The 27,039-nt window shown below is 45.6% G+C and overlaps 1 protein-coding gene and 1 pseudogene across 38 annotated transcripts in view; one reads left to right on the plus strand and one right to left on the minus strand.

The window, feature by feature from the left end:
• Positions 1-13,663: 13,663 nt before the first annotated feature.
• LOC101080409 lies at positions 13,664-14,343 on the minus strand (annotated as a pseudogene).
• Positions 14,344-24,587: 10,244 nt separating this feature from the next.
• The window catches only part of TCF7L2 (transcription factor 7 like 2), a 206,737-nt gene continuing 204,285 nt past the window's right edge, over positions 24,588-27,039 (plus strand). For 10 of the 38 annotated variants that reach the window (XM_023240930.2, XM_023240940.2, XM_023240933.2 and 7 more), the window contains exons 1-3: positions 24,590-25,324; positions 25,591-25,657; positions 25,867-25,991. In XM_023240930.2, coding sequence (XP_023096698.1) covers positions 25,136-25,324; positions 25,591-25,657; positions 25,867-25,991 — 381 coding nt within the window. In that variant the 5' untranslated portion in view covers positions 24,590-25,135. Of the gene's footprint in view, positions 25,325-25,590; positions 25,658-25,866; positions 25,992-27,039 lie in introns of all 38 variants that reach the window. The other 28 variants (XM_045040684.1, XM_023240925.2, XM_023240931.2 and 25 more) reach the window with 11 other exon arrangements.

Below are 27,039 nucleotides of genomic sequence, written 5' to 3' on the forward strand. Positions count from 1 at the left end.
TGAATCTCTACAGAATGAATGAATGCCTTCTGCCCGGCTCCCACAGACCGGCTTACAAATGCTAATGAGTTCATTTCATTTGCTTCTAAAGAGCAGCTCAGATAGTTCTAGTCTTCCAGAAGAAATTAGGGGAGACTTGGAGTCCTGGGCAAACTACAGGACTAATGGTTTCCAGCCCCACCTTCAGCTCCCTTGTCAGTCAGAGGCAAGAGAGACCTCCTACCTGTTCCCTCTTTGCACCAGGATTCACAACATGCTCTGCCAGGGTTCTCGTAGATTCCTTCACCAGGCAAAGGCTTTCAGGTTCGGGAAGCATAAACCCTAATTATAGGGGGGGGGGGCGGGAGGGGTGAGGCAGAGTCTGCGACGGGGTGGGAAGGGTTTCCAGGAGGGGCATGGAGAAAGGAAAAAGGTTTCATAACCAGTTTTGCTATGAAATTAAACCTCCGTGACACGTTTGCCCACAGCATGCAGAGTTACAAATCTCTCTGCACGAAGTGACAGAAATACAGCCAACGTGGAGAGACGTGGAGCAGAGAGGAAATCAGGGTCCTCTGGGGGGAACCCCATGAGAACAGGCCTCCCAAAGACCATGCTCATGCCCTCATTCGTGCTCGGACAACAAAGCCTAAAGGCAACACGGGCCTTGTCCCATCTGCCCCAGACAAGATCTAGGCACCTGGAAGGGGGAGAGGTAAAAAAATACGAAGTAATGGGGCTCCTGGCTGGCTCAGTGGGTAGAGCCTGTGACTCTTGATCTTGGGGTTGTGAGTTTGAGGCCCACGTTGGGCATAGAGATTACATTTAAAAAAGTATGAACTAGGGGTGCCTGGGTGGCTCAGTCAGTTAAGCGTCCAACTCTTGATTCTGACTCAGTTCGTGATCTCCCGGTTCGTGGGTTTGAGGCCCACGTTGGGCTCTGTGCTGGAGGTGTGGAGCCTGCCTGGGATTCTCTCTCTCTCTGCCTCTCCCCCCACTCACGTGAGCACTATTTCTCTCTCTCTCTCTCTCTCAAAATAGATAAACTTAAAAAAAAAAAGTATGAATACCTGAGGTGCTGAGCAGGTGTTCGTAACCTTCTTTTGTGTCACAGTCTCCTTTGACCATCTGGTAAAGGGTATGGATACCTTCTCAGAATCTATCTGTATATATATATATATTTTTTTTTCTTAATGCATGAAGTAAAATATATATGACTGATTGCAGACTTCACTGCTGACCAAACTTAAAATAAGGATCCGATTTACCTCCCTGCCTGAAGTAACTAAAAAGCCAGACGAAGTACATGAAACAATAGTTTTCAAAACATTTGAGTATCAGGCAACAGAAGGCAGTGACCCCTGAGCGATGGGAAACAAAGTAGATGAACAGTATCATTGCCTGGAGAGTTTCCAAACTATGTACAAGGAGAGAGAGCTGGTGGTCTCTCTGAGTTGAGAAGAAGCTGGGAGAAAGGGGAGGCCAAAGTGGCTAGAGTGTGCAAAGCATACCAAAGAGAGAGCACACACAAAGACAAAACTCTAGACGCCTGGAGAGGGTCACCACTGAGTCTTAAGCTGAGTAACCGGCACACGTGTGTGAAGAAACCATGCAAGGCAGGAAAAGAACCACTTGGAAGGACTATAGAAAACAATTATTTGAGCTCACACTGCGTCCAGAGCAGGTTCCTCTTCTCATCAACCGGACTAAAACCCTCAAAACCTAGAGGGCGTCAGGTAAAGTACTCAGAATGGTTTTGTCTCAGTAGCTGGGAACATTTAGCTGTAATCTAAACGCGACTCTGGTCTCACCCAACACGCCTTACAAATGAAATTTAAAAAAAAAAAAAATCAAACTGATTCCAAGCAATATAACCATGCTCCAGAACAAACTTTAAGAGCACTTCGAATACTTATAAGAATACAAAAATATTGAGGGGCGCCTGGGTGGCGCAGTCGGTTAAGCGTCCGACTTCAGCTCCGGTCACGATCTCGCAGTTTGTGAGTTCGAGCCCCGCGTCAGGCTCTGCGCTGACAGCTCGGAGCCTGGAGCCTGCTTCGGATTCTGTCTCCTCCTCTCTCTGCTCCTCCCCTGCTCACACTCTGTCTCTCTCTGTCTCTCAATAATAAAAAAACGTTTAAAAAATTTTTAAAAAAAGAATACAAAAATATCCAGCACCCACAACAGTAAAATTCCCGATGTTTAATGTGTGGTAGGAAGTTACTGGCAGGAAAAGAAGGAAGCAGGAAAATAAAACCCATCATGCATAAAATGCAGTGGATCAAGCAAAACTGATTCAGAAATGATACCAATGGTAGAATTAGTAGACAGGGGCATTAAGACAATTATACTTAAGAAGATGTGGGAAAGATTGAGCATATTAAGTAGAGACATAAAAGATGTAGATATACTCCATCTCTATGATCTATCTACATACCCCTATTTGAAATTCTAGCAGTGAAAACAATGTCTAAGATGAAAAATACACTGGAAGTGATTAATAGATTACACACTGCAGAAGAATGATTGGTGGGTTTGCAAACATAGAAATAGTCGCAAAATTAAAGAGAAGAGAAAGACCGTTAAAAACATACAAAGCATCACCGAGCTATGAGACAACCACAAGGAGCCCCCAAAATGTGTGACTGGAATCCTCAAAGAATAAAATATTCGAGGAAATAATGATCAAAAGCTTTTCAAAGTTGACTTAAAAAATATAAACACAAAGTTCGAAGAAGTTCAACAAACCCCAAGCACAAGAAATCTGAATAAAATTACACTACCAAGGTATATCTTTTTTTTTTTTTAATGTTTATTTATTTTTGAGACAGAGAGAGACAGAGCATGAACAGGGGAGGGGCAGAGAGAGGGAGACACAGAATCTGAAGCAGACTCCAGGCTCTGAGCCATCAGCCCAGAGCCCGACGCGGGGCTCGAACCCACGGACCCTGAGATCATGACCTGAGCTGAAGTCGGACGCGTAACCGACTGAGCCACCCAGGCGCCCCAAGGTATATCTTAATAAAATTGCTTAAAACCAGTGATAAAAAGAAAAATTGGAAAACATTCAGAGATAAAAGTCACACACACGTAGGAACAAAGATAAGGATGACAGTAGAATTCTTGTGGAAAACAAGACAAGAAGACAGTGGACTATTTTAAAGAAAAGTTAAAAAATTTTTAGGGGCGCCTGGGTGGCGCAGTCGGTTAAGCGTCCGACTTCAGCCAGGTCACAATCTCGCGGTCCGTGAGTTCGAGCCCCGTGTCAGGCTCTGGGCTGATGACTCGAAGCCTGGAGCCTGTTTCCGATTCTGTGTCTCCCTCTCTCTCTGCCTCTCCCCCGTTCATGCTCTGTCTCTCTCTGTCCCAAAAATAAATAAATGTTGAAAAAAAAAATTAAAAAAAAATTTTTTAAGTACTGAAACAAAACATAAAACCAACCCACAACTGGCAACTTAGAAATTTGTACTCAGCAAAAGTATCTTTCAAAACCAAAAGTAAAACAAAGACTTTTTTTTTGACCTACAAAAGTTGGAAGAATGTATTTGTTAAAGGAAGCCCTACAGGAAGAAGAAAAATCATCAGTTGGAAATCCAGACCTACACAAAAGAATAAAGACTATTAGAAATGTCAACAGCATGGGTGAATATAAGATGGTTTCCTTATTATTTAAATTTCTTTAAACGATATTTGTTTAAAGCAAAAATACCAGCAATGTATTGTGGTGTTTATAATATATTTGGTGGCAAAACATATGACAATAATAACACAAAGACTGGATGAAGAAAAACAGAAGTATATTATTGTAAGATTCTTATTTCACGTGTAAAGAAAAATAATAGCACTTGAGGGAAGACTGTGATACATTAAAGATATATGCTAGCAACCCTAAGGCAGCCATCAAAATAATATAACAAAAAGTTATAGTTAATAAGTTAACACAGATGATAAAATGGAATCATTAAAATGTCCTATCAATCTAAAAGAAAGTGAAAAGAGAAAAAGGGAGTAAAGAATGGACGGGATATAGAAAAAAAATGGCAAAATGGTAGATTTATTTATTATTTATTTTCGTTTATTTATTTAATATAATTTATTGTCAAGCTAGGTAACATACGGTGTATACAGTGTTCTCTTGGCTTCGGGAATAGATTCCCATGAAGATGGTTGATTTAAGTCCAACCATAGTAATACCTACATTAGACGTAAATAGTCTAAACAGCTCAAGCAAAAGGCAAAGATTGTCAGATTGCATAAAAAAGCAAGGTTTATCTATATGATGCCGTAAGATATGACTTTAAGTATAAAGACACAAATAGTTTATGGGGCGCCTGGATGGCTCAGTTGGTTACACATCTGATTCCTGATTTCAGCTCAGGTCATGATCTCAGGGTTTGTGAGATTGAGCCCTGCATCCAGCTCTGCACTGACAGTGCAGAGCCTGCTTGGGATTTTCTCTCTCTTCCTCTCTCTCTCTGCCCCTTCCTTGCTTGCTCTGTCTCTGTCTCTGTCTCTCTCTCTCTCTCAAAATAAATAATAAAAATAGGGGTGCCTTGGTGGCTTAGTTGGTTAAGCAACTGGCTCTTGGTTTCAGCTCAGGTCATGATCTCACGATTCATGGGTTCGAGCCCTGCATCAGGCTCTGTGCTGACAGCACAGTGCCTGCTTGGGATTCTCTCTCTCTCTACCCATCCCCCGCTCGCTCTCTCTGCCTCTCTTAAAATAAATAAACTTTAAAAGAAACAAAAATAAACTTAGAAAAAGACACATAGTTTGAAAGCAAAAGAATTACAAAATATATACAATGCTAACATAAATCAAAAGAAAGCTGGAGTAGCTAAATTAGCATCAAAGTAGATTTCATGGTAAATATTATCAGAAATAAAGGGAATCATTTTATAACTGTATTTTTATATATTAACAAAGAACAATTGGAAATCTAAATGTAAAAATAACATTTACAAAAGCATAAACAATGTAGCTCCTGGACTAGTATCAAATATGCAATATTAATGGATAAATCTAACAAAAGATGTGTAAGATCTGTGCACCAAAAATGTCAAAATTTGTTAAAATAGAGAGGCACCTGTGTGGCTCAGTCAGTTGAGCGACTGACCGGCTCAGGTCATGACCTCGCATTTCGTGGGTTCAAGCCCCACATTGGGCTTTTTCCTGTCAGCCTGTCAGCACAGAGCCCCCTTCAGATCCTCTGTCCCCCTCTCTCTGCCCCTCTCCCACTTACACTCTCTCAAAAAGAAATAAACATTAAAATAAATTAGAGAAGTTCTAACTTCTCCTTCCTTAGGTGTGAGCTGCACATAGTGACTTCCTTCCAAAGTGCACAGTATAGGGACACCTAGCTGGCTCGGTTGGTAGAACATGTGACTCTTGGTCTCAGGATCATGAGTTCGAATCCTACATTGGGGTAGGGTTTACTTAAAAAAAAATGCTAACACAATTCTAAACAAAAACAAAGTGTACAGTATGGAAAGACGGAAAAAAGAGTGACAGTGAAGAAACCTGATAAATCCATCTTAGCCAGAAAATCAAGGCCAACATCAACAGTCATAAATCATGTTGACATATGTACATTTGATGTGATGTGATAAAACTGACACTTTACCTTTGTGGTTTTCCTCCTAATAACCCATTTCCCCAGTCTTCATGAGAAAATCATCAGAAAAATTCCAACACTGGGGTATCCTCCAAAATATTGGCCAATACTTATCAAAAACACAGAATGTTGGAGAAATTGTCATACCCAAGAGGGATCTAAAGAGACATGACAACTAAATATAATGAGATAGCTTGGATATGATCCCAGAACAGAAAAAGGACATTAGGGAAACACTAAGAATTCCTAAATAAACCACAGACTGGAGCTAATAACGTTATATTAATATCGGTCCATCAATTGTAATCATACTACTGTAAGATGTTAACAGTAGAGGAAACTGGGCACACAATATATGGGGATCTCTGTACTAGCTTCTCAGTTCTTTTGTACGACATTCTAAAAATTAAAGTCTATTTTAAAAAATTAAAGAATGTCTAAATTAATGGAGAAACTTACCATGTTCATGAGTGAGAAGACTCCATTTTGTTAAGATGTCGGTTTGCCCCAAACTGATCTATAGCAGGGATAGGCAAACCATAGCCCATAGGCCAAATCCAGCCCGCCACCTGTTTTTATAAATAGCATTTTATTGGAACACAGCCACACTCCTATGCTTCTGCGTTGGCTATGGCTGCTTTCATGCTGTAGCATGAAATGTAGCATTGTAATGGCAGAGTTGAATCATTGCAACAGACACTGTATGGTCTAAAACATTTACCATTTGGCTCTCTACAGAGAAACTTTGTTGATCCCTTGATCTGGTGCAATCCCTATTAAAATCCCAGGAGGCTGTTTCATAGAAATCAACAAGCTGCTTATAAAGTTCATATGAAAATGCAAAAGACTAAAAGGAGCAAAACCAACTTTTTAAAAAAAGAACAAGGTTGGAGGACGAACACTATCTGACTTCAAGACTCATTAGAAAGCTACAGCAATCAAGACAATATGGTATTGTGTAAAGATAGATAAATAGGTCAGTGGAAAGGAATAGAGGGTTCAGAAATAGACTCATACATACATAATCAAGTATTTTCCACAAAAATGCAAAAGCAATTCAGTGGAAAAAGCATAATCTTTTCAACAAATGGTGCCAGGGCAATTGGATATCTGTATGAAGTAAAAAAAAAAAAAAAAAAAAAAAAAGGAATTTAGATCTATACCTTGCTTGCACCATCTAAAAAATTAATTCAAAATGGATCCCAGACCTATATGTTAAACCTAAAACTATAGAACTTCTAGAAGAAAGCACAGGAGAAATCTTTGTGACCTTTGGTTAAGCAAAGATTACTTAGATCTGATACCAAAAAGACAATCCACATATACACAGGAATTGATAAACTGGGCCCTCATCAAATTAAGAACCTCTGCTCTTCAGAAAACACTGTCAAAAGGATGAAAGGCAAACCAAACATGGGCGAAAAATGTTTTCCAAACAATATCTGATAAAAGACTTGAATCCAGAATATATCAAAACTCTCAAAACGAAATCATAAAACAGGCAAGCCAATAGAAAATGAGCAAAAAGTTTGAACAGGCTCATCACCAAAGAAGGTATACAGATTGTAAATAAGCACAGGAATACAAGCTCACTCTCATTAGTCACCAGGAAATGTAAACCAACACCACAGTGAGATACCGCCTCGCATTTCTTAGAATGCCTAAAATTAACAAGGCTGACCACACCAAATGTTGATGAGGACGTGGAGCAACTGGAGTTTTCCTTCACTACATTTGGTGGGAATGTAGGTACTACAAACTCTTGGGGGGAAAGCTTGGCAGTTTCTTATGGTGTTGAATACAAACCTCCTATTTGACCTAGCTGTTTGTTCCACCCCTAGGTAGTGACCCGAGAGAAATGAAAGCCTGTGTCCACACAAAGACGTATACACCAATGTTCAACGCATCTTTGTTTGTAATAGCCAAGAACTGGAAACAATACAAAGACCCATCAGTTGGTGAATGGATAAACAATTAATGTTTAACTGCACAATATAATACCATTCAGAAACAAACCAAACAGGAACTAGTGATACATCAAGCAGTATAGACAAATCTCAAAATCATTATGCTAAATAAAGAAAGACATATTTAAAAATAAGAGTGCCTACTGTATAACTCTACTCATATAAAGTTCTAGAAGAGGCAGGCTAGATTTCTCTGGGGCTTGGGGTCTGAGGAGGGGCAAGAGGGAGGAATTCCAAATGGACATGAGGAAACGACTGCGGGCAATGGACAGGTTCACTGTCTTCATCGTGGTGATGATTTCACAAGCGTAGACATACGTCATAATTTATCAATTGTATACTTCAAATAGAGGTAGCTCATCATATGGTCAGTTATACCTCAATAAAGATGCTAAAAGTAAAAAACAAATTAAAAATACACACAGGATTACAAAAGAGCCCAATTATATTGACATACAGCTGTCAAAATATTTTTAAAAAAATTTGTGATGTGATTACTTAAGTGCTTCTTTATTAAGGCAAGTCTAAGAACTTTTGTGATTTAGAATTAATGATGAATATAAATGATATTTCAAGGTTTCCAACCATCATAATATGACATAAAAATATCTGTGATTGGGGCTCCTGGGTGGCTCAGTCAGTTGAGCATCTGACTCCGGCTCAGGTGACGATCTTGCAGTTTGTGAGTTCGAGCCCCACATTGAGCTTGTTGCTATCTGTGCAACAGATATTCCCCTCTCTCTGCCCCTCCCCCACTCGCACAGGCACACACGCACTCTCTCGCTGTCTCAAAAAAGGGGTGCCTGGGTGGCTCAGTCGGTTAAGCGTCCCACTTCAGCTCAGGTCACTATCTCGCCATCTGTGAGTTCGAGCCCTGCGTCGGGCTCTGGGCTGATGGCTCAGAGCCTGGAGCCTGCTTCAGATTCTGTGTCTCCCTCTCTCTCTCTGCCCCTCCCCTGTTCATGCTCTGTCTCTCTCTGTCTCAAAAATAAATAAACATTAAAAAAATTTTTTTTAAATAATAAACATTAAAAAAATATCTGTGATTTCCAGTAGTGTTATAATCACAGACGCCAACACTAAGGAAGCAAAGACAAAATAGAGAGAGAAACTGAGTCTCATTCACAGCATCGTCACTGGAGCAGGCTTCCTGGGAGAGGTGAAGTTTTATTGTTATGCTTTGTCCCTTGTTGTCTAGTTTTGGTTTGGGGATCAAGGCAGCCTCATAAAGTAGATTAGTGGCTTCTCGACCTTTATTATATTATATAAGTTTGCTTACATAGTATGGGAAATACAGGGGTGCCTGGGTGGCTCAGTTTGTTAAGTATCCTATTCTTGATTTCAGTTCAGGTCATGAACTCACAGTCACGAGCTCAAGCCTGGAATCGGGCTCTGCACTGACAGCCTGGGGCCTGCTTGAGATTCTCTCCCTCTTTCTCTGCCCCTCCCCACCAAATAAATAAATAAACATATAAAAAATAATAATACTAATATGGGAAATACATGTGGGCCTACCAGTTGTTTGGAGAATTACAGATTTTTGGTTTTATAAATTATATTTTATTATTATTCCCATATTACAAGTAAATGGGCTTGTAACACATGACATAATCGAGAATGTTTCACTATAAGGTTAATAATTGTTTTTAAAAAATGTCACAGTTGCTGCTACTACTATTAGTTTGTTGCCCACATTGGGAATAGGAGGAAATGCTGAATTTCAGTGAGAGCTCAGTAAAAATAAAGATGCAAGGTATTCCTCGAAGTTCACAAACCCCTGAGTTACGTCCACATCAGGAACCCTCGGAAAGCCGTTGGGATCAACCTGGGGTAAGAGACTCAGTTCAGAGTGCAGAGCTATGTCTCCAAAATGGCACTCACCTGCTTCCTCTTCCTTTCTTCAGTGGGGTTGATGGCCCCAGGGTATTATAATAATAATATTAGTAATAACAAAGGCCTGAGCCCTGGGAATAAGTAACATGCTTCTTCAGGAGGACACATGGGATGTGCACATTCCACCTCCTTGACTTGCTCTCCAGAACAGATCTCAACCCTTTGGTTTCCTCCTAACAGCCATTCCTGTGACAGAGGAAACAGTTCCTTAACAAAAGTCACCTCCAGCGGCTTCCAGAGAAAGCGAGCTTGAGTCCACAGTGAGGGCACTTTCTCTTGAGGAAATTAAGTAGAGCAGGGTTAAATAGAGCCTGGAGTTGTCAAGGGCCCCTGGGCTCAGGTATGGAGAAAATAGTCCCCTTTGTTTCCAGCACCTTCTATGCGTGGTGATCATAGGACTCGGCCCTCCTGAGTCCTTTGTCTCTGAAGGAGTCAGGTCTTTCCTGTTAAGCTCCCAGTGGGAGCCTCTAACTTTGGAGTGTAGAACACAGTTGACGCAGTCTTCTCCCAGTACTGCTCATACAGTGCTGCTCATACAAGCCCTAGTTCCCTTTAAATGCCCGTATTTGTCCTGCAGCAGGGATTGGGCTGCTTCTCTGACCCACTCATGGTCAGGCCTCGCACTGGCCTGTGATCTTCCTCCAGGCTCCTTCTGTTTGCTCCTGTGGTCTTGCGCCCCTCGGCTGCCAGGTCTTGTAAAGTTTCCTTTCTGCCTCTGGCCTGGTCATCACAGAAGCTTACCTCGCTGTCCCACCCTCAAGTCAAAAACATACACCAATGCCATCGGAGATTCTTGGTACATTTTCATGTTTGTTTGTTTGTTTGTTTATCTTTATTCAACTTTTAACCATCGCCAATGGGCACAAACATTGTTTAAAAGTAATCTCTACCCTCAAGGGGGGGGGGCCTGAACTCACCACCCCAAGATCAACGGTGGCATACTTTACGGACTGACCCAGCCAGGTGCCCCATTTTCATGTGTAACGTGTTCTCAGAAAAATCTCTCTCATTCTTTTCTTACTTTTAAAAACTACATTAAGAGTTAAGAACCTACATTTGCATTTCAATTCTGTGGCTCTGACCCCCTACCCTTGTAATCCTCCCTCCGTTTAGGAAAGAGCTATCTGCCACCCAGGTAGAGCTCTTTGGCTAAGGGAGTCCTAAGTAGGAAGGCATCATCCAGAATATCTCAGCCTTCACTGGAGGGATTGGGGAGTGGCTGGTGCAGGAAACTAGAGGGAATATAGAGCAGGAAAATGGAAGAGGAAGCACCCTTCTCCCACAATGTCTAGACCCCATCGCTTGCAGAAGTTTTGGTCAGCTCGTCTGGGACAAGAGCCATCAATGTTGGTGGTCAATTTTGGAGTCTGGGGCTCCCTGGGGTGGGTGGGGTGTTCAAATTTGAGGTGGCCAGGGGCTAGGAAGAACCAGATAATGAGCCCTAAGCCCCAAAGAGAGTCCTAAAATCTAAGGAGCCCAAGATACAAGGGTAGCAGGTCGGGTTTGTTTATGTTAAAAGTTTATGTTCTGGAACAGCACCAAAAAGTCTCCAAAGGACGGACACTGGAATTGAGGTGGAGGTTGCTATTTCCTAACTGACCACCTTCCCGAGCCTAAGAATTAGTAGTTGGGTGTTAGTTATGTGATTGACGATTGATGGGAAGAACTAGTGAGGCCAGCAAAGCAGAATAGTTACGACACAATCAGGTACCACAAGTCATTCATAGTTTATCACTTCTCCTGTTACTGACATTTCAGCCACCCCAAGCATTTTCGAGCCACTCCAAGCGACTGGACAACGGATCTTTGCCGCCACCGAGTTGGCTGGAATACAGGCTCTTACTTGGCACAGGGACCTACAACTCACAAATGATCCAGGTTTCAGGCTCTCTCTTTGAACCTTCAGCTGGAGCTGCTGCAAAGGATTACCGCTCGTGAACATGCTCGTCCTCTTCCTGCCCAGACTGGAGCACAAGCCTTACAGGCAAATCTAAGTGGACTTTGCCCCTAAAGGGAATCTATGGAGACACAGTGGGTGGAGGCAGGAGACATAGGTGGATGTGGACAGACCACACGCTAGGAGCTCTTAGAAAATTACCTCCATGCCCAGCTCAAGGTTTAAGTTCTTAGTATTAAACACAATGCCTTGGCACATGGCAATATACTTAGAAATTCCGTATTGGATGGAAAGAAACTATCTAATGATGATATTAACAAATATGAACACAGATTCTGGAATATTATGAAGCTGGGAAATAATTTTTGAATTAATTGGACTGTACATATGATAGACAAAGAAATTGGTCCAGTAACTCTGAATGTGAGAAATCAAATGGAAAGGTAACATAGGAAGATATATGTTATTTATTTATTTATTTATTTATTTATATAAATTATTTTTTAATATTTATTTTTTAATGTTTATTTTTTTGATGTTTATTTCTGAGAGAGAGAGAGAGAGAGAGACAAAGACAGAGCATGAGCAGGGCAGGGGCAGAGACACAGGGAGACACAGAATCTGAATTAGGCTCCACAACCTGAGCTGAAGTCGGATGCTCACCCAACTGAGCCACCCAGGCGCCCCTAGGAAGATATCTTTATGACCTCCCTTGGGGGTCAAGATTTCTTACACAGCACACACAAAAGTAATACCATATAGGTTAAAAGTTTCTGTTCATCCAAACGTACCATTATGAGATTACAAAACAAGCCACAGAGAGGGAGAAGATATTTACAAAACCCATGTCTGACAAAGGTCTTATATCTAGAATATGTAAAGAATTCTTACAAATCAAGAAGAAAAAGACACACCATTTTTTAAAATGGGCAATAGACTTCAATAAGCATCTTATGACAGTAAGCATGTGAAAAGATGCCCCAAATCATTAGTTATTAGGGAAATACAAATTAACACCACAATGAGATACCACTTTACCCTTACCATAAAAGGGAGGAAATGGACAATACCAGGTGATGAAAATGGATCTCTCTGTGCATTCTTGAATGAATCGGTTCAACAACTTTGGAGAAATTTGGTACTAGCTATTAAAGCTGAACCCATGTAGACCCTGATGTTACAGAAATGTTACCCCTAGGTGTATACCCAATAGAGAGGCATTCATATATATATATATAATTTTTTTAATTTTTTTTAACATTTATTCATTTTTGAGAGACAGAGCATGAGCATGAGCAGGGAAGGGGCAGAAAGAGAGAGAGGGAGACACAGAAGCTGAAGCAGGCTCCAGTCTCTGAGCTGTCAGCACAAAGCCCGACACGGGACTCAAACTCATGAACTGTGAGATCATGACCTGAGCCGAAGTTGGACGTTCAACCGACTGAGCCACCCAGGCTCCTGAGAAGCATTCATATATTAACGAAAAACACCATGTACAAGAATATTTATAGTAGCCATCCTTGTCCTGGCTGAAAATAACCTAGAAGTTCATAGTCATTGTATATGTATATGTATATGTATATGTATATGTATATGTATATATTTACAATATACAATGAATAAACTTTTACTGATTATATATTATAAATTTGCCATTGTGTACAGTAAAATACTGTACATTAATGAAAAATAATTGCTGTTACATTGGTGTGTGTGTGTGTGTGTGTGTGTGTGTGTGTGTGTGTATGAAAGGGTAAGCTTTATTTCTACTCTCAAACTCTTACAACTTTGGGTAAAGTCCTCATCCCTGCCTCAGAGATGGCACAAACTGTAATAAGCAATCCACCCCCATGAAGAACACAGTGAATTTTTTTAAAGTCTTTTTTAAAATGTTTATTTGAGAGTGAGAGAGATAGAGCAGGGGAGGGGCAGAGAGAGAGGGGGACAGGATCCCTGCATGGACAGCAGAGAGCCCGATGTGGGGCTCGAACACACAAACCGTAAGATCATGACCTGAGCTAAAGTCAGAGGCTTAACCGACTGAGCCACCCAGGCACCCCACACAGTAAATTTTAATGCCCCCCCTTTGGGGGAGGGAAGGTCATACTACACACTTTTGGAGACACCCCAGAGGTTGCCTGGCAGTTTTGTACAGAAAGGATTTGGTCCCGTCTGAAGTGGCTTGGGATATTAAAAGTCACTTGAAGTTGGTGGCTCAACCCCTCTGGGCTGGGATGGACAGGGAAGTGGTCTGGGACAGATGGGCAGACCTTGGGTGTGGGCTCAAGTTCTTATGGACAGAAGTAGTTGATCCTGGGGGGCTGCTGGGGTGGCTGAGGGCAGCCCGAGTGCCCAGGCTGGGTAGAGGCTGCTCTAGTGGCCTTTGTCTGCCCAGTCCGCCAGCTCAGTGCTCTGGAACCATAGCTGGGTCTCCCTCTGGGCACCTTCCATGGAGTCGCTGGCCTGGATGATGTGTCTGCTGATGTGGATGCTGAAGTCCTCACCTCCTCCGTGGTGCTGGGGGAAGTCTCAGCTGAGTCCATGTGTCCTGTCATGGCCCTTGAAGAGCAGACCCCTTTGGGGTCTTCCCAGACCATGACCGCCATGGGGCCAGAGCTCCTATAGCTGATGAGGGCTGGGTAGAAGGGCTTCTTCTGCAGGTCATGGCAGTGCTGGGCAAAGTCTCTGTCTGGTTGCCTGAAGCACCTTCATCCCCATCAGCTTGAAGGTCCTCCTCTCAAAGCGCCAGATCACATCCCCAGTGAGCCACCACTGCACCCCTGTGGCTTCACCACCACCAAGGTCCGCTCACTCCCGGGTCCAGGAGGACCCCTGGAGATGGAGTGTGTGAGTGGGCTTGGACCCGTGACTCGCGGGCCATGCAGCAGCCCCCACAGGATGGCGTGCCCCAAGAGGCCACCCGTGTCCGCCCACCCGAGGACCTCTGGCTGAGGGCCAAATGCTGCCACTACACTGTTGAATTTCATGCACATGTTAAACAATAGAAGCCTGAACCAAAAGACTGCGCACTCTAGGATTCCATTTCTATGAACGGCAAAACTAATGTAGAATCGTAAGTCAAACTACTGGTTGCTTTTGAGGTGGGGTTGCCAGATAAAATACAGCCCACCCGGTAAGATTTGAATTCCAGCTTTAGACTAATGTCTTACTGTAAGCACGTCCAAGGCACTATTTTTATTTGCTAAATCTGGCAACCCTACTTTGCGGGGACGTTGACTTGGAGGGAGCAGGAGGATGGCTTCTGCGGTTTTGATAATATCCTATTATCCTAATGTGGATGGTAGTTACCTGGGTGTGTCTATTAGCAAGAATTCAGCGAGGGGAGTGTTCGCGGCTTGTGCACTTTACGAATGTTCTCCTTCCACAAAAAAGCTTAAAAAGTTTTGATAGAATGATAAAGGAAGAGCCAGGAGTCCTGGGTTCAAACGGTAGCCTTTTGGGTTCAGTTTGTCCAAGTCTCAGTTTCTTCATCTGTTAAGCAGAAATCATTTTAACAAGAGCTATCCTACTAACTTCATATTAGGCAGGGAGGAAATGGGGGTGCAGAGAGGCACAACACCTTGTTGAGGGCAACCCAGCTGGTGAGTGGCACTGACGGGTATACGCCCATCATTCTAGAACCCACGTGCTGCGCCTCCTCATTCTCCCACTTGCCTCTTGGAAAGTGCTCCTAAAACTGTAAAAGGCTCGCCAAACATCAGACCTGACTTATAATTACTTAGGGCAGGAAATTTTAATAAGTTCAGAGTGCGGTTGGTCGTTGAACAACACCCTTGGAGCTGCGCGGGTCCACTTATACATGGATGTTCTTACAGTGCAAGAGTGTAAATGTATCTTTTCTTCCTTATTGCTTTCTTAATAACTTCTTTTCTCTAGCCTACTTTATGGTAAGAACACAGAATATAATACACAGGGCATACACAGTATGTGTTAATTGACTGTTGATGTTACCAGTAAGGCTTCTGGTCAACAGCAGGCTATTAGTAATTGATTTGGGGGGAGTCAAAAGTTAAACATGCATCATCTATTGTGTGTGTGTAAGGAGGTCAGCGCCCCTTACCCCCTGCCCCCCCCCCCCCCCCCGCCCCTCAGCGTTGTTCCAGGTCCAAGTGTATTTGCAAAATTTTAAAAGTGTGAGTGCATTTCCCAGGTGCTAGCTTTCCCAAAGCTAGCTTCGGATTCTCAAAGGGGTCTCTGACACCCTCTCCTAAGAAGCCCAAGAGCCAGAAGAGCCCCTGATCTAAAGGGGATGCTCCAGTCCAGAGTAACCCGTAACAGGCTTGACTGGACCGAACCCCACAAGGGTTCTCTTCTTCCCATTTGACTTGCCTTTTTTTCTTTCCTCTTTAGCCCTAGGCAAACCACTTCTCCGGGCGGGGTGGGGTGGGGGGAGAGGTGAGAGGTGAGAGGCGCCACTGAGAGGTGCCCCGCCACCTGAAAGCAGAGGCCTGGGGTGGGAGGGTGGCGGGCTTCCTTCACCAGGAGCAGCGCTCTTGCTTAATTAGTGTTTATGAAGGGCTGCGTGTTATTAAATTACTAGACACTGGAGACCAGGCCTTGGGGGTTTTCGAAATCTGTCTTGCTGCCCTCCCTAACTGGGTGGGAGGGATTTGCTTCGAGGGACAGAGGGAGGACGGTGGTTGGGGACACTCTTATGGTGGGGCTGCCCCCTCCCGATGGACAGCACCACTAAGAGATCCAAAAGACTCTTTGCCGCAATTCTCCAGCTTGTCTTTGGTTTGAGAGCCACCATTCCAGATGTGTTTGTTTTGAGTTCAGGCACTTTTCCTTTGTATAATCCAGCTACCCTTGAGAGGTGTGACTAGGAGGGATAGAATAACAGCGGTGGAGCTAAGGTGCACTGAGCCCTCTCACGGTGCCATGCTTGTGCCGAATCTGGGCATTCGATCTACCATCTGGACGCGGGAGGCGAGTAACAAAGTCTGCCCTGATTGAAGATCTCTGTGATCAAGGCAAGTTGACATGTTATTTCATGGAATTCTAATGGTAACACTCAGACATAGGTCTTATGTCCCCACTTTATATGAGCAAAGAGAGTTAGAATGATTTTTGGATGGACCTCAGGGCACACATTCAGACATGGCAGAGTCAAGAGTTGAGCTCTTCCGGTGAGACCAAGATGCCTTCTTGTGCGGGGCATAGGTTCTCAGCAGGGAGTGGAAGTGTCACAATTTAAAGAAACTCCCTAGGCCATTCTGAGACAGCCCCTGGTTGACAGGGGGAAGGGGGAGATGGTCAGAGGACTAAGTGACTTACTATCAGGAATGGGGTTATTGGGGCGCCTGGGTGGCTCAGTCAGTTAAGCCTCCGACTTCAGCTCAGGTCACGATCTCACGGTCTGTGAGTTCGAGCCCCGTGTCGGGCTCTGGGCTGACGGCTCAGAGCCTGGAGCCTGCTTCCGACTCTGTGTCTCCCTCTCTCTCTGCCCCTCCCCCATTCATGCTCTGTCTCTCTCTGTCTCAAAAATAAATAAACGTTAAAAAAAAAAAAAAGGAATGGGGTTATCATGTGCCTTCCAGAGAGGGGGGTTTCGGTGTAGAGCAGCGGGGGTGATTTTGCTCCATACCCCCCCGGCCTCCAGGGGACATATGACAATTCCTAGAGGTCTTTTTGTTTTTGTTTTTACTGTTACAACTGAGGGCGCAGTGTCAATGTCAGCTAGTGGGTAGAGACCAGAGATGCTGCTCAATGTCCAACAACATCCAGGACAACCCTGCACAACAAAGAATCACTCAGTCCAAAATGTCAATGGCACCCAGGCTGACAGACCTGGTGCTGTTTAGGGACTGGGAATGTAAGGAATGGGATAAGTTGAGGGGAGAGCCCTGGGCATCCCACATGCATGGTGGGGGGAGGGGGGCGGGGAGAGGTGGGCCTTGAGGACAAATACTATCCAATTCACAGTGTAGCTGAGGGCTGGGTGTGAGGGTTTTTTTGTTTTTTGTTTTTTTTTCAACGTTTATTTATTTTTGGGACAGAGAGAGACAGAGCATGAACGGGGGAGGGGCAGAGAGAGAGGGAGACACAGAATCGGAAGCAGGCTCCAGGCTCCAAGCCATCAGCCCAGAGCCTGACGCGGGGCTCGAACTCACGGACCGCGAGACCGTGACCTGGCTGAAGTCGGACGCTCAACCGACTGCGCCACCCAGGCGACCTGTGAGTTTTACTTCAAAGGAAATTATCTTTTTGCCAAGCTCCTCTTTTTACCCCCGATATATCGCAGAAAACTCGTGAGGGTGATTCCGTTGTTGGGTTGGCCCAGGAACCGGTAGCAAAAAAAGACCTCTACCTGGAATCAGGAAACTTGAATCCCAGTCTCAGCCTGGCTACCCTCAGCCATGTGATGCTCGGCCTGCCTGGATCTCTTGGACCCTCAGTTTCCTTACCTGTAAAATGGGTAATTACACTTGCCCTCTACTTCACACGGTGCTGTGAACAGTAAATGCATGAGAAAAGGTTTATAGAAGGACGATCCCCTTTCACACACAAAGGATGCCACCGTGAAACCTGCAGGCAGGTCACTGAGCACATTTAGGGTGGATGGGGCTTATTAGTAATTTTCAAATTAAAGGCATGACATGGGATCCTTTGCCACTGATGTGCTTTGAAATTCAAGTCTGAGGGCATATTTGACAGAGGCTCAAAGTTATGTATTGGATGCAATGTCAGCAACAAGTACCTCGAAAGGTCCCCAAAGTTGGAATGGATACAAGAGAGGAGGAAAGTCAAAGGATTCATTTTTGAAAAGAGAAAAAAAGCGTTATCTTCCTTTATGATTGTGCAAATAACCCGTACCCAGGTGTTAATCCCGAACAGAACCAGATAGTATAAAAAAGCAGAAAAATGAAAGTCACAATTTCTTCGTTGACATTTTGGGGCACGTCCTTTCAAGTATTTTTGATGAACAATTTCCCTTTTAAAAAAAGAACTCTATAAATACATGCGGTTTTGTAGCCGGCAAAAATAAATAAAATAAATAAAATAAAATAAAATAAAATAAAATAAAATAAAATAAAATAAAATAAAATAAAACAAAACATGAACAGCGGCCAGATGATCACATTAGAAAGACGCTTCTCCTAAGGAAGGGTAGGCGAGGTTCCTTCAAAGAAGAAAAAGCTGAAAGACAATGGTAGCCGATCCTTCCCTAAGAAATGCCCCATCTGGTTTCTAGAGTCATCACCTTGCCTGTTGGGGATGGAGGTGGGTGGCAGGGCCTGGAAGAGCTAGGAGGGTCTCACAGGCATAGTAGACACCATCATTCACATGGCCTCCTGCCCCCCCCCCCCCATGAACCATGAACCCTGGCAGGAGGGGGAAGGGAGAGTGGGCGGGGCCTCTGCGGATTCTTCACTGCCCAGGACTGGGGTTTCTCCAGGAGCAGAGCCCTTGGCTGGGTAGAGGCAAGGAATGTTTACGCCTGTGCCGTGACGGACATCAAGGACCTGGACTGTCGCTAGAAAGCGTGGCAGAATCGGTGTCTGGGTACACACGCATGGAGAAAGGCCACCTTTCCGAGCGACGGGGTTCTGGGAGGGGTCCTTGCGCTTCTTATGGGGTTTTGAGGTCATTATAACCTCTCACTCTTGGCATCCTGGAACTTTTAAGAAATAACGATTAATGCCTTCCCTCCCGCTCTAGGTATTTACAGTGTGCCCTCAGGCTACCAAGAAACGGAGTCGGCTGCGGATGACAGTCAACCGGAAGCCTCCCTCCTGGCCCAGCCCCGTGCTGCAGGCTGTTGTCTACACGGGGACCCGAACTCACTCCGGGCGCCGGAACTCATCATGTATCCTTCTTCCTTTTTTCCCCCCTGTTCAAATGAAGTTCGTTAGGAAATAGAATCCACAAATATCTTTGGAATTTGCAGAAACAACTGGGTTTTTTTGCAATCCAGTCCAGTCTCAAGTGATTCGTTCGACATAGATTTAGTCCTTCCTCAAGGACAGACTAGGGCTCAAAGCTGGTGTGGATTCCTGGGGGGAAACCAAGCCTAAAATCTTCACACTCTAGACCTGGACGTCTCCTTCGATCCTTCACCTCCTTTATCCCGTGATGCTTTTGGCCAGAAGCAGGTGTATCAGCCCACACTTAGATAAATTACAAGGGGAACAATGGCATTGTCCTCTCCTGAAATTTCACCTGCTCTGTCCCTTGAACAGACGTAAACCACCTTGTGAGACCGCTCCATGCTGGCTGACATTGTCTTTGCCTCAGTTTAAAGTGCTCGTGTTTTTGTGGAGGGTGCTTGGATATCCATGACATTTCTGAACATAACAATGAGTTTGGGCCAGTGAGGATGCTTTGTAAGAAAGGATGGGGTCACTGAAGCTATTTTTAAAAAAAGAGAAAGAAAAGAAAACCTCAGGCATTTTAATATGTTAAATACAGACCCAATTATTAATTCTAAAGACTTCCACAAATCAACCTAGATGAAACTTTTTTCACCTTTTTCTGCCTTTTCCCCCCTTCTCAGAAACACTTAGACCTACCCTATGGCAATGACTGTCGGGAAGTCTCTATCCTGTATATCAGGGTAGCACAAATAATTCAGCATAAAGCAGCCCAGTTCCTGTAGCCTGGCATTAGGATAAGTATATCTTAAGAAAGTTCTTATGCAGACTTGGCTTCAGGCAATAAAACGTCATAGACGTATAACTGTAGCAAGCGAAATTTCTAGGGAGCAAATTAGGCTGAAAACATTTTCTCGAGACGGCTAGGAAGGAATCATACACCACCCCAAAATAAGGCAAGTTATGCAGTAAATGTTTCATTTATTGGCCTTCTTCCATTACTATTAGGGTTAAAAGACATCTTGTCAATAAGAAAGGTGTATTTATGGAGGACTGATGTCTTTCGCAAGGCGGCTCCTGTCATAAGTACCTATAGCAGTAGTGATCAGCTTATGAAGGCAGACGATGAAACTCTGTGCAAATGCATACATCTCCCCATTAACCCTTGGATCATCAGGCATGATTGTCACTTTATTACCCGGACCTGTCATTAGCCGAAGCAAGGTGATCAAGCCAGGCACTTCAGAAAAATGCCAGAACAGAACAGTGCTCCTCAGGGGTTCAGGAAGAGGGTATATATGCCTTTCCGTGTCCCTGGACAGCGCCACTGGGGAGAAGTAAAAGGATGCCTGTGAAGTGAGCCTTTTTTTGCCTACCCCTTCCTCCTGCTAAAATGGAAAACTCTTAGAGGTGTCCAATTTTTAGTGTGCCTGTGTTGGCTAAGGGAGTAGCTTTCCTCAAGGTCCAAATAAGGAACCATCACCCACGCAGAACAAAAAGCAAACAGAAAATCTCGCAGTGGAAGCAGGACTTTGGCTTCAAAACATTTCCCCATTTTATAGCTTCCTTATGTTTTCAGATTCTTTTTTTGGCTTCCCTCGGTCAGCACCCTCCCTGCACAGATAAGTCCAACACAGTGGGTTGGATCATCCATCTTGGAGCCTGAATCTTTAGGGAAAAATCACACGGCACACGTATGCCCACACGCGTACATGTGCAGGTCACTGTGGAACGTCATTTAGTGGAACGTTGAGGAACCACTGGGGGAGCTGAGTATGCTCGACCACACGTATTCTTTACTTCTGGCGAATCTGAGCAGGCCACCCTTGTTTTTCCTAAATTCCAAAGCCAAACTTCCAAGGCGCTTTGTCGTCTTTGCTTGTGTGCTGCTGGACCTCTTAGCGTAACTGGGGTCTGGGCTGAAAGCATGGAATCATGGGCCCTCTGAATGGTAAAAAAGGACCTAGGAAAATACCCAGTGCAACGACCGCACCTGACAGGTGACAGGTGAAGGACACAGGTAACGCTTGGCCTATTTCTGCCATCCCCATTAAGCACATTCCCATTTTTCAGAGGGCACCTACCACTCTACCATGGCTCCCCCATAAGGAACCAACACCTGAAGAACGATTTATATCGACTGGAAACTTCCTTTTCACATTCCTCAATAGGGATGAACAAGGAAGTATCCCTGGGAAAGGTGACCTGTTCACTTAGTTTTCGAAGTAAAATGCAGATTCTAGTATCAACACATGTCCACAGGGATTTAATAGAGCGACAGCCGAAAGGGGAGAAGAAAACAGAGAGGTGAAGAAGCAGAAAGGCAGTGGATGGGGAGGAGAGGCAGGAAGACAGAGAGGCTGAGACACAGTCTCCTTAGAATTCAGGACCTGGGCTGGCCCCAGGAATGGGCACCAGGAAAGAGGTCACTTCCTCCCCATCCTGCCCACTCCCAAATATGCAAAATCCCCTGGCTTGGGCCAAAGTCAGAACTGGTCTGGTTTCGTCCCTGGGTTCTTGGAACCCTTGCTATTTGGGCAGGGCTCAGGATCCTGTAAACCAGGAGTCCTTAGTGTCTGGAGAGAGAAGTTACCTCAACACCTGGACACGAGCCAACTGTTGTTTAAAATTTCACACCAAATCTATAAAGTACATGTCCACCTTGTGAGCCAGGCAACCTGACTTTTAAAAAATGTATTATATTACCCTGCTTTTTGCCCATTGCAATTCCACACCCTCTCCCTCCCCTACCTCCTATCCGGGCAGGCATCACCTGAAGCCCTTTTTCAGAGACTCAGGGGTTATTGACCCTCTGAGATCTTGCTGGTCTCCCCAGCCTTTATGGCACGAAGCAATGAAATTAAATGTGGCACATGTGCTATTATGGAATAACTTTTAATTGCTTAATTAAATCAGAGATTTAAAGAAGGAAAGATTCAAGAGTTTCCTTTGAATGAGAAAAATTAGGATATGCCAACATGGATGAGGTTACTAATCATCGCAAGAAAGCCTTTAGTATTTACATATGATAAAAATGCAGGCCAGGGCATTAAAAACAATAAGTACGTGCTTTAAAATTTCAATTCAGTATATTTATGAGCTTTTATTATCCAGGTAGTCCCATAAAGGACATAGAAGTCCTCATTATCCAACTTAATTCAGATCAGGGTTCGATTAAAAAAAAAAAATACCACCGCACAGGACAAAGAAATTGCCATAAATTGAGTTCCTATGAATGTGTTCCAGTTTAAGTAAATAAGCCCTTAAAACAGGCTTTAGAAAAGTCTATGCTGTACACAGACAGACTCAGGCACACTAGGTATGCAGGTGACAATTAGCAAGTGTGAAAAGCTATGGTCATTCGCTAAATGTGTAAATCTAAAGGCAACCAAGTGAAAAGACCTAGGAAAAGGAAACTGTTAAATCCATTTGTACATGGATTTAACAGTGAAGCATTTCATTCTTCATGTTTTTACTTAGTGTCTTGAAATAATCCCCTTTCTGTCTCCACTCTCCTTCTTAGAAACTGTGCCCGCCTTATTTATTTATGAAGTCTGAAGGTTAGTCCTACCTGCTGAGACTAATTAGCCCTGTGCTTTGTATCCTATGCAATCCTGTCTGATTAAATGTACACATTTGTTTTACTTCTTTTCTGGCTCCTTCTCACTCTACTTCTGATTTTTCTGATTAATATTAAAGTTGGGAGTTACAGTGATTCTCCTCCATAGGCTCTCCCCCTCCCCATTTTATTTTGCCTGCCTCTTTACTCTTTAGTGTGCTAATGTGGCTGCGAATTTTTCCCAGTGCAGGGGAATTCATTGGCCTTGTCAATCTTAGTATCATTATTTTTAGTAGTCTTCTCTCTGAGACCTTAGCCTATAAAACAGTTTTGCTGAAACCCAAACTCTCTAAATATTACATGCTAAATTTGCTTTCTTTTAGAAACCTTAGGTGCTGATGGGCCAGTTGGAATGTATGTGAGTTTTTTGGGGGATTGGTGGGATAATTTAGTACATCATGGACCAACACTGTTCCTAACAGACAATTTGCTAATTCCTATTGATTTATTATTATTTTTTTGGTCCCCCTTTTCATGTGGTAGTTTCCTGTCCACTTTCCACTGAATATTTGCAAGAAAATGAGTGTTCCTGCTCCATCATCCAGGAAGCCTATGTTTTAGGAGTCAGGTCTTTTCCTCTTTAACATAATTCTGTTCCCCATTTTGTAGCAAATCTGCTCCCCAGGCGAGGTGCCTAAAAACAACAATACCTGCCTCAAACCCCAGGTTTTCCACCTCCTCCCTGAGGTCTCTCAGCATCAGCTCAGTTAGCAATTTCCTGCCAGAGCCATCTACATCTTGATTATTTGGCCAGTCTTTTGGGGATTTCATTTCACACCCCCTTCGAGAAAGACTCCAGTACCACTGATCCCAGGGGTTGGTGAACTTTCAGTTTTATTTTCCCTGGCGGTGTTAACGCCCAAACTTTTCACCTCCAAAGGCAGAAGGACTTTGAATCCTAGCTCATTTCCTACCACCTCCAACGTCAGTTACCAGAGGGGGTGGCGGGGAGAACAACACTTTATATTGTAAAGAACCACGTATTTTTCCTGAAGGGTATTTTTAATGCCCCTGACAAACACTAAAGTATTTGATTGTCTTTTTTTTTTTGGGGGGGGGGGATAAAAAGTCTTGGTATATTTATTCTAGCGAGATTTAAGATTTTATGAAATGACTCACTATTAATAAATAAAAAGGGTAGGGAAGACCTCGTGGGCTGATAGTTTCTTTCCCTGAAGATGACCAGGAACTTTGCCCAGCTCCCCACTTCCCCAAGCTCTCTGAAAGAGGAGGGTTGATCTTTCTTTTTGACCACTTCTGTTAGATCCCCGCCCAAGGGTGGCTGATTTCACTGCTGGACTAACCACTAAGCACCCCCCCCCCCCCCCCCGCCCTCCCTTCTCCACGGTACTCTCCTCCTTTTCCCCTTCCTTAAGACTTATTTCTAATATTTCCAAAGTGCACTTTTTCTGGGCCTCTCCCCATCCCCGCCCCCCAAGTGGGCTTTCCTTCCGCCTTCCGCGGCTCGGATTCCTGACTCGGTCGCCACCCCCTTCCCCTCCTCTCCCACTCCGCATTGTCCTTCCGAAGCCGCCCCCCTCCCGGAGCGAGTCCCAGTACCCTCGCCCAGACTCGCGGGCTCGCACCCACTCAGCGCAGGCCTCTCCCCCTGCACACTCCTCCCTCCAACTCCCTCCCCTCTCCTCCCCCGCCCCTCTCCTCCTCCTCCTCTCCCTCCTCCCTCTCCCGGCGCCCGAAAGGATCATTGTTAGCCGCCCCCGCCCCGCCCACCCCGGCTGTTTATTTATGCACACGTCACCGGGCCGGCCCCGCCCCCCGGCATCTCATTAAGCGAGTGTGTTCCTCTCGCCCTGTCAATAATCTCCGCTCCCAGACTACTCCGTTCCTCCGGATTTCGATCCCCCTTTTTCTATCTGTCAATCAGCGCCGCCTTTGAACTGAAAAGCTCTCAGTCTAACTTCAACTCACTCAAATCCGAGCGGCACGAGCTCCTCCTGTATCTTCGGCTTCCCCCCCCTTTGCTCTTTATATCTGACTTCTTGTTGTTGTTGGTGTTTTTTTTACCCCCCTTTTTTATTTATTATTTTTTTGCACATTGATCGGATCCTTGGGAACGAGAGAAAAAAGAAACCCAAACTCACGCGTGCAGAAGATCTCCCCCCCTTTCCCCTCCCCTTCTCCCTCTTTCCCCTCCCCAGGAGAAAAAGACCCCAAAGCAGAAAAAAAAGTTCACCTTGGACTCGTCTTTTTCTTGCAATATTTTTTTTGGGGGGGGGCAAAACTTTTTGGGGGTATTTTTTTTTTTTTTTTTTTTTTGCTTTTCTTCCTCCTTCATTTTCCTTCCAAAATTGCTGCTGGTGGGTGAAAAAAATGCCGCAGCTGAACGGCGGTGGAGGAGATGACCTAGGCGCCAACGACGAACTGATTTCCTTCAAAGACGAGGGCGAGCAGGAGGAGAAGAGCTCCGAAAACTCCTCGGCAGAGAGGGATTTAGCTGATGTCAAATCGTCTCTAGTCAATGAATCAGAAACGAATCAAAACAGCTCCTCCGATTCCGAGGTAGGAAAAGCCCCTCGGGCTGGTGGGGTCTTGAGTCTATTTCCTGGGCTTGGCAAACGGTGCCGAGAGGGAAGGAATCGGGGCCGGGGGCGCCGCGGGGCCGGGCGGGCGGCGTGTGCGCGCGGTGCCACCATTGCAGAAACTTGTAACCCTGTTTTCTCTCCCCCCCCCCAACCCCCCCACCCCGCTGATCTTTTTTCTCCCCCTTCTCCCCCCTCTGCGTGGCGTTTGCCCCTCGCCCTCCCCACCTCCACCCCTCCGGGAAGGCGGAAAGACGGCCTCCGCCTCGCTCCGAAAGTTTCCGAGATAAATCCCGGGAAAGTTTGGAAGAAGGTGAGTACGCCCCGCGCGCCCCGCAGCCGCCCGGAGCCGCCCCCCGGGCCCGCCGCCCCGCGCGCCCCGGCCCCGCGCCCCGCTCGGCCCGGCCGCGCGCCGGCCCTGCCGGGGCGCCCGGCTACTTGGGGCACTTTCTAAAAAGTTTCTCCTCGCTCTCTCCCGCTCGGCGCGGCCGCCGCCGTCCCCTCGCCGCCCCGCCATGTTAGCGGCCAAGAGGCAAGATGGAGGGCTCTTTAAGGGGCCACCGTATCCCGGCTACCCCTTCATCATGATCCCCGACCTGACGAGCCCCTACCTCCCCAACGGATCGCTCTCGCCCACCGCCCGAACCGTAAGTGCCTCCGCGCCCGGCCCCCGCCCGCTGCCCGCCCGCGCCGCCAGCCCGGCCCCGCATGCGGCCCCTGCCCTGCCCCCTCCCTCCCCTCCCCTCCCCTCCCTCTCTCCCTCCCTCCCCGCCCCCCCTCTCCGCCTCCTCCCCTCCCCGCCTCCCCTCCCCCGCTCGCGGCCCAGGCAGCCCAAAACTCTCCAAACTTTTCTGCCTTTTGTGGACTGGATTTGTTTGCACTTCGCCATGTTCTTGCTTTCAGTTTGCTGCCTCGTGATGTTGGGGAGACCTTTCTTTCCAAGCAGGGTTTTGTTGGGGGGGCGGGAAACAGAAGAACTTTTTTTTTTTTTTTTTTTTTTTTGCGCTCTGATTCCCCCTCCCCCGTGGTGGTGTTGTTTGTTTCTTCACCCTGGGAAGATGACTGTGTGGCTCTTTTCTTTTCGCTCTCTCTCCCTCTCCCTCTCTCTTCCTTCCCTCTTCTGTGGCGTCTTGGGTTTTCCCCGGTTAACCCCTTGGCTGCCGCTGCCGGGGCCCGAGTGACCGGGCTGGCGCCCGACGCGCGGGGTAGATAGAGAGTGGATTTTCCTGCAGGCGTTGCACTGGAGAAGTAGCGAGCGCGCGGAGCCCGGGGCCCGGGAGAAGCGCCTCGGCTTTCTCTTTCGGCTGGTTATTTATTTAGCTTTCTTAGTGGTGTTCGCTGGCTTTCAGCCCCCCCTCCCCCTTTCCCCTGGAAGGTCACCCCTCCTAGACTGGTCCCACTGCAAACTTGGGGGCTTTGGGATTGCTTTTCTTTGGCAACCCCGCAGGGCCCCGAGCGCCCTGAGCGCGGTGTGGCGGGCTCGGCTGCCCGGAGCGCCGGCTGCGGGCTCTCTCGGGCCGCGCCGAGTGGGGAGGCCCCTGTGACCGGGTTCTTGGTTTGTGTGCAGCCGGGATGGCTTCCTTTGAGCGGACTCGATGTATTTCCAGGGAATTTGGGTGCCTTGGGGTTTATAGCTTGGTCTGCGTTCGCCAGCTTCCGAGAAGGCCCTCATTGGGCCCTGGGGGAGGATCAGAG

This window comes from Felis catus, chromosome D2 (assembly GCF_018350175.1).
Source record: "Felis catus isolate Fca126 chromosome D2, F.catus_Fca126_mat1.0, whole genome shotgun sequence".
Classification (NCBI taxonomy): domain Eukaryota; kingdom Metazoa; phylum Chordata; class Mammalia; order Carnivora; family Felidae; genus Felis; species Felis catus.